This window comes from Ictalurus furcatus, chromosome 5, assembly GCF_023375685.1.
Source record: "Ictalurus furcatus strain D&B chromosome 5, Billie_1.0, whole genome shotgun sequence".
NCBI lineage: Eukaryota > Metazoa > Chordata > Actinopteri > Siluriformes > Ictaluridae > Ictalurus > Ictalurus furcatus.
In genome coordinates, this window is record NC_071259.1 from 21,475,328 (window position 1) to 21,483,101 (window position 7,774).

The 7,774-nt window shown below is 37.2% G+C and overlaps 1 protein-coding gene across 2 annotated transcripts; it reads left to right on the forward strand.

Annotated features, from left to right (window-relative positions):
* Positions 1 to 2,850: 2,850 nt before the first annotated feature.
* Positions 2,851 to 7,491, forward strand: LOC128607921 (glutathione S-transferase Mu 3). 2 transcript variants are annotated; one of them, XM_053625200.1, is made up of 9 exons: positions 2,851 to 2,974; positions 4,500 to 4,575; positions 4,707 to 4,771; positions 4,873 to 4,954; positions 5,357 to 5,454; positions 6,105 to 6,200; positions 6,325 to 6,435; positions 6,569 to 6,681; positions 7,332 to 7,491. In XM_053625200.1, exons 1-8 carry the CDS (start codon positions 2,939 to 2,941, stop codon positions 6,662 to 6,664), a joined length of 660 nt encoding a protein of 219 aa, XP_053481175.1. In that variant the 5' UTR covers positions 2,851 to 2,938; the 3' UTR covers positions 6,665 to 6,681; positions 7,332 to 7,491. The 2 variants fall into 2 exon arrangements, with proteins under 2 accessions (XP_053481175.1, XP_053481174.1); XM_053625199.1 differs by lacking the exon at positions 7,332 to 7,491 and having other exon boundaries at positions 6,569 to 6,865.
* The last annotated feature ends 283 nt before the right edge of the window (positions 7,492 to 7,774 follow it).

A 7,774-nucleotide genomic window follows, 5' to 3' on the forward strand; every position in this document is an offset into this window, starting at 1 on the left:
CTTCTTCATGCCTCAAAACAGTAATAATACTGTGTACACAAACTATCATACAGAACTTCACAAAAAAAAATACTCTGCTCTCATGGATATCAAACAATTGCAAACAAAATACAGGCTTATCAAAAATATATATATTTGTTAAATATAGGTGTGCAACAATTATTGGCACCGTTTTAGTCAATACTTTGTGCTACCTCCCTTTGCCAAGATAACAGTTCTGAGTCGTCTCCTTTAATGCCTGATGAGGTTGGAGAATACATGGCAAGGGATCTGAGACCATTCCTCCAAGCAACTAACTTCTGCAATTCTCCAGCTGTGATCCTTGGAGATTTTTTGGGCCACTCGAACCATCCTCTTCACAGTGCATTGAGACAATATAGACACATGTCCAATTCCAGGTCAAACTTCTAAATTATTGCCCTGATGGTGGAAATGGGCATTTTCAATGCTTTTGCTATTTTTTTTATAGCCACCTTCCATTTTGTGAAGCTCAACAACCTTTTGCATAACAGTTATATTCCTTGGTCATAACCAGTGTTATGAATGACTAAGGCTGCGTCCTACGCGAGTCAAAAATTCCCATAGTGCAACGGGAATGGTGCAGACGAGCTCAGAAAAACAAATCGTGGAAGACAGCACGCCTGCTCTTTTTAAGTATTAAGCCTTGGCTAAATAAGACTTGTTTAACAATACCCGAATAAACTGTTTACTTGTTGAAGGTTTAAACAAGAAAACAGTTGTCACAGCGTTTGAAACCTTTTTTGTGCTTTCCATCATGCCTTAGCTGGCCAAGCTAACGGCAACAAATTTACCTCAGCCTGTTAACACTGCCCACTTTACATTACTAATTCAGTCAACTTTCCTGATACACATTTTGCTTTAATCTGTGATGTTGCTTTAATCTGGTGGTCCCTTTAAGATTTTTGGGTTCATGATGATGTCGAATATCACATGACAATGCCAACATGGCAGATGTAGCATGTCCGGGATTGTAGTCATATTACACATACTGATTAGTACGTACTGTTTCAACGGCTGTGCAGTACGTACTGCATCGAATTCAGTACAATACGTACTGTCACTGTATGCGATTTCTAACACAGTCTTAGGGAATTTAGCCTATGTGTTACCTCATATTTATACCCCTGTGATACAGGAAGTCATGGTTGAACAATTTCCTGTTCCTAGACACCCAGGTGTACTAAAAAAAATGTAAAATATCAATGGGAATATACTTCAAATATTTTTTTCTCATATGAATTAATAGAGGTGCCAATAATTGTTGCACACCTACATTTAACAAAGATATTTTTTGATAAACCTGTGTTTTGTTTGCAATTGCTTGATATTCATGAGAGCAGAGTATTTTGAGAATTTCTTTTTAACAAAAGATCAAAAGTTTAAACAACAAAGACAGTTTTGGACAATTTTTCACAGCCTTCTTTGCTCATATTTACCAAGGGTGCCAATATTAGTGGAGGGCACCGTATCCCTGTCAAACACTCAGTACACTACAGATGCCCTTAAGTCGTCCTCAGAAGTTGGTGCTTAATAGTTTGGAGGTCATTAGGACCAATATGGTACCTTCAAGTACTGTTGGAAATAGCTTGGTTACATGATGTATTGGTTAGCACACTGGACTCAGCGATCCAAATCTTGGTGCAAAGTCTTTGTTCAAGGTTCTGTACTATAGCAGGCAAGCTGTGTCAACTGAAGCATAGGTTTGCGCCAAGTAAGCTCCCAAACTCTTCTTCAATTTCAATCAATAAAAGTACATCTTATCTTATCGTAATTATGACGTTGCAATGCTGTAATTACACCCCCTTCCCCCACAACACACACTCACACAGACGGTAAGATTCATGTGTAGAATAAGATTTCTTACTAGTCAAATTATAATGAAATATTTCTCTAATTATCATTCTGACTAGTCAAATTATAATGAAACATATCTCTAATTATCATGCTGACTAGTCAAATTATAATGAAAGATTTCTCTAATTATCATTCTTACTAGCCAAATTATAATTATGACTCGTCACTATACAATTTTATCTATCTAAAATATAATTAGTTTTATATGCTAATTCCACTTGCCATACCTTTTAAGTACTAGTGAAAATTCAATTAGATATATCTCCAATTAGAATTATACAGGCAGACGGTGGCTTAGTGGTTAGCACGTTTGCCTCCAGGGTCGGGGGTTTGATTCCCACCGTGGCCCTGTGTGTGCAGAGTTTGCATGTTCTCCCCGTGCTGCGTGGGTTTCCTCCGGGTACTCCGGTTTCCTCCACCGGTCCAAAGACATGCATGGTAAGCTGACTGGCATGTCCAAAGTGTCCGTAGTGTATGAATGGGTGTGTGAATGTGTATGTGATTGTGCCCTGCAATGGACTGGCACCCTGTCCAGGGTGTACCCCCCCCTCCCCCCTTGTGCCCCATGCTCCTGGGATATGCTCCAGGTTCCCTGTGACCCTGAAAAGGATAAGCGGTATAGAAGATGGATGGATGGATAGAATTATACATAATACAATGAATGACAGGTATCTTTAATTACAATTCCTACTTGTCAAAACTCATTTGTAGATATCACAAAATATTTTCCCATGTAAGTCAGTGGAGGTATATGACGAGTCAAAATAACACTGTGGATATCTTTAGTGTGTATTTTGACTAGTCATGATTATGTTGAAGATATCTTTAATGTCAATTATGACGAATCAAAATTACTAGTAGAGCCAGGTGCATTAGATGCTAAAACGGCTTGCCATATACCCTGCATAATCTTGACCTCTATTAATTATTATTTCAGCTCACGTAATGGCGTTATGACATTGCGGAAGTGACGCGTCGCCCGTGGGTTGAATGCACTGATCTGCCGAGCTTCTTAAACGCTGCACGGGCTCTGGTGTGAATCCATTTTGTGGTTGTGTTTCTGATGGCGATGAAGCTAGTTTACTGGGATATAAGAGGGGTAAGAGATGAGAAACCGAATGCGTGTTTTAAATAATGCGTATTTATTAAAGTTTTAGCACTGTCTAGTTAAGATGTTTCATCTGTTTACGCGTTGAATAGCTTTTACAAACAAGTGTGCCGATGTAGGAGCAAATCCATGCCAAGTGAGAGAAAGATCTAGCAAAGTGACTTGAAGTATTCGTTTAGCACGACCTGTTTGCATCCGTACAGTTAGCAGGGGGTATATTAGTCAACTGAAGTGAAATGAAGTTGAATGAACCGTACATTTGAACTTGAAGTGGAAATAACTGACTCGGTTCCCGACCGTTAAACTTTTCAACACTAGTAATGTGTCGTTCGCGTGAGAGTCGACTCTTTAAGCCTTTTTATAGGTGAATGCTGGGAGTGGACTCGCATTTCTAAAGAGCCGCAATAGATGCTTTCAGTGTTCTGTTAAAAATATAGCAGTGTTCTATTCTTTAATTCCGATTCTCCATACTGAGCATTCGTGACCGCTGTGTGTGTGTGTGTGTGTGTGTGTGTGTGTGAGAGAGAGAGACAGAGAGAGACAAAGTGATAGATTCAATGCGCGCGCGCCTGAGGCAAAATGAGGTTCACATCTGGTGAACATCAGGATAAAAGAAATAATCAAATACTACGTTTATCCGAGTTAAAGGAAAACTCCACATTGAAACACATTAAATATGTTGAAATGTAATAATGTTTGTGATGTGCTTCTCGAGTCTGGGGTTAATTTGAAGGTCTGTGCTGTATCTTTATTATTCATTTCATTATTTCATTATATGTGAGAAACTAGTCCTTTGCTGTCCAGGGGAAAATTACCAGAGCAGTTACAATGGCGTTCAATAGGAGAAAATCTTTCAGTGATCTCAAACATTATAAAGTTTAATATGCAAGTCATTTTCCTTTTTTGGTGATTGTTGCGGCCAAAAATGCCTGATTTTGCTTGGGGTTTTTTTGTGCCTTTTTTTTTTTTTTTGAAGAAAACTACTTGAATTGGTGAAATTGAAATTGCACGGTCTTTCACGGTGATGTTTGCTGGTACATGAGATCTTTTTAGCTGTACTCATGTTTGTCAAATGTGAGTTGAAAAGGTCTATGTCTGAATGCATGTTGTGGTGATATCACATGATGTGTCTTGGCCCAAATCTTCAGAAAATATGTGGAAATTTTGAAAAATTGGTAGCTCCTCCAAATACTGCGGGGTTTGCTTAATTTTGCGTTAATTTCTGCCATCGCAAAATGCTGGAGGGACTGATTTTAACATGTATGTGAATAGATTTCATAACTAATGCTTTTCAAGTGTAATGTCGTCATATTGTTCACCAGAATGTTGAGAAAATTTTTATTGAATAAATTAAGTGTTGGGTAGCAATTAGCCAGCTATGGGGGGGGGGACACTGTAAAGAGTTGTTTGAGAGCTGGAAGAGTAGTAGTATTGATGAGCTGAACAGATTGGACCAAGTCACTGAAAAGCATTCCCATCACCATTTAAAACATGTAAACCTTGTTTTGTTTAACAGCTTGCTCAGCCCATTCGCCTGCTGTTGGAGTACACTGGCACCGAATGGGAGGATAAATTTTATTCCTGTGGTGAAGGTAAATGGCTAGAATAAAACCTTTTAAAAAAAGCAACAAGTCTATATCATGTAATAAAAATAGAAATATAATGGTTTTAAATTAGCAGTGTATGTGGGGAAATACATTCACATGCATGTTTTTAATTGCAGCTCCCAATTATGATAAAAGCTGCTGGTTCAAAGAGAAAGCCACGCTCAACATGGACTTTCCTAATGTAAGTGGTGTCAAGAGAAAGCAAACAAAAAAACAATTTGTATCTTGGTGTTAATGATTAATAAGTCCTCTACAATAACTCTGCTTTTATATTATTTTTAGCTGCCCTACCTTGAGGATGGAGAGAGGAAGATTGTGCAGAGTAATGCCATAATGAGATACATTGCTCGCAAGCACAACCTCTGTGAGGGCTCACTTTTTTCATTCACTTTACTGTTGTTTTGGATGGTGTTGGTTGGTCTCTTAAGCTGTTCTTAGCACAGAGTTAGATTTATTGTTTTGACATTACATCATTAGGTTCAGTTGGTTTCATTTTGCGACAATTTTTAAACCATTTCCGCACAAGCGTGGCATGCAAGTGCATTTTTTAAATAAGTGAAGAGACAATACTACTAGTTGTTAAATAGCACAAAAGGAGAAGCTTGCAGACGTTTAACGACAGGTTTCTTGTAAACAGTATGTGGAACTGAAGGTCTTTGTGCTACAGTGCTTTTGGGGACTCAAGCTATTGATATGTTGCAGGTTCTAAATAAAAGTTTATGCAGTCTACTGTATCTTTCTCTACATTTATTTACCATGACTTTAGGTGGGGAGACGGAGGACGAGATCATCAGAGTGGACATCTTGGAGAATCAGGCAATGGACTTCCGCAATGGTTTTGTCATGCTCTGTTATCTAGACTTTGTAAGTTTCTACAGTCTAAGTGTTATTTCAAAATTGTTCTTGTTCACTTCATGTGATGTTAACTATAGACACTGAGGGCCATACTCAGAGTTGATGACTTAAGATCAAAATGTTTTGTACATCAAAATTCGGATTCAGAGTAGGTTCTCAAGTAGAGGGGTCTGAATTGATGATCGCCTTCAGACACTTGACACCTTTAAACCAGAAAACTTTGAACTAAAGAAGCAGATCATGTACCCCCCCCCCACCCCCGATATGAAATATGAAATGCAACAGACAACTTGAAAATGAACAAAGGGTTCCACCATTATTATTTGCCAGCTTATAAAATAGCACTTGAACCAGCACATCTTTTTTTGCACAGTGAAGTAGAAGTACAGTGACCGAAAGCTTAGGCAGGGGTGAAACGTTTGTCAAGTAACAGTGACTGGACAGACCAGAAGAACATTTATTATATATATTTTTGTATTATACAACAGTTAATTGTGCACAAAATTTAAATTGAGGTTCTGAAATCATAATGTGTGCAGGATGTAGGCTATTTTATCACACTCACAATTTTGGGATTGACTCAGTACTATGCATGCATAATTCATAGCGTAGTGGTGTTCATAGTTTAATACAATCCTATAATATGTCCAACTTTTCAGGATAACAAAAAGAAAGGCTACTTGGAGGCACTGCCAGGAATTCTGAAGCAATTCTCTGTGTTTTTGGGAGACAGGAAGTGGTTTGCTGGTGATAAGGTAAAAAAACTCTTACTGGAAGAAACATGCTGACTGCACAGAATGTTCTGGTCTTACACTGTAAATGACTCATTCTCCAACATTATGTAGGCTGTGCAATTAATCATGCATTCTTTTGATGTAGATCACATTTGTGGACTTCATCATGTATGAATTGTTGGACCAGCACCGCATGTTTGAGCCCAAATGCCTGGACAACTTCAAGAACCTCAAAGATTTCCTGGACAGATTTGAGGTTTGGGTTAAATCCTGTTTGTTTCTTGAATCATATTGGAAGCTTCAGTTATTGTGATGTCTGCATAAAAAACATAAATACTAAGAAAGTAAGCAGACTGTTGACTAAATGTTGTGCTATTGTTCTATTGAAGGCACTTGAGAAGATCTCAGCATACATGAAATCAAGCAGGTTCATGAAAACACCTGTAAACAACAAGATGGCAAAGTGGGGATACAAGAAGGAATGAAGACTGGCACCTTTTCGGTGATGATACACTGAAGTCACCTTTAAAAGCCTTAAAATGCATAAAACAGTAAATAGTTTAAGCAACCTCTGTTGTACAAAAAAATTAGACCAACGTATTTTTGGAAAGGATGTAAGACACAAGCACTTATTATTAAATTGTGCTCCATTCTTATTTTCGTTCAATAAAAATTTAAAGATTTTTGTTCATTGCCAGTTTACTCATAACACTTTGATTTTCTGCTCTGAATTAAGAAATAAGAAACATAGTCATGCTGAAACAGCACAATGATTCAGAACATTTTCTCAATACAAAATGTCCCATACATCGTCACTTTTATTTGAACATCAAATACATTCAAATAGGTCAAAGTTCAGAAGACTGGTTTACCAGAAGTTGCAAAACCATTCTAGATAGCAGTCATCATACTTTGTGATGATACATGATATACAGTCTTGCTTGAAAATTCCGGTCTATAAAGTAAAGAGGAATATACAGTACTGTGCAAAAGTTTTAGGCACCCTATTTTTTTAGTACAAACTTTGTTATAGATTTTTTTGATTTTATGACTTCTACATTATCAAGTCAGTACTAAAACATTTTAGATTCCAAACATTAGTTTTCCAACACAAAATGAAATGTTACAGAAAAATGTTTGTAATTTTTTCAGATGAAAAAACACAATGAAGGCTGCTGGGTTTTGCTGCAAAAATAAGAAGCAAGTGCGACAGTCAAAGTCTCCAGAAGAACCGTGGCTGGTTCTGCAAGATGCTCAATAAAACTTACCAATTAATCTCCTTATAAAACTGCATAAATTTTACTATTTTTATTTTTTTGTCAAACCAAATATTGACGTTTCATTTACTAATGTTTACTGTTCCTTACAGTTGTTTTTTTTATGTAGAAACATTTAATTTCATTATTTTGAAGGTGTCTTTGCTCTACAGCATTTCATTGCATGTGCCTAAAACCTTTGCACAGTGCTGTACATACAAAGAGACACAAGCAATATGGAGAGGTAAATCTATAATCAGTGTGTTTTAGGAATAATTTCTGATTAGAGTGGATAGATTAAACTGGATCATAGACTCTATAAATATTTGACCGTAAATA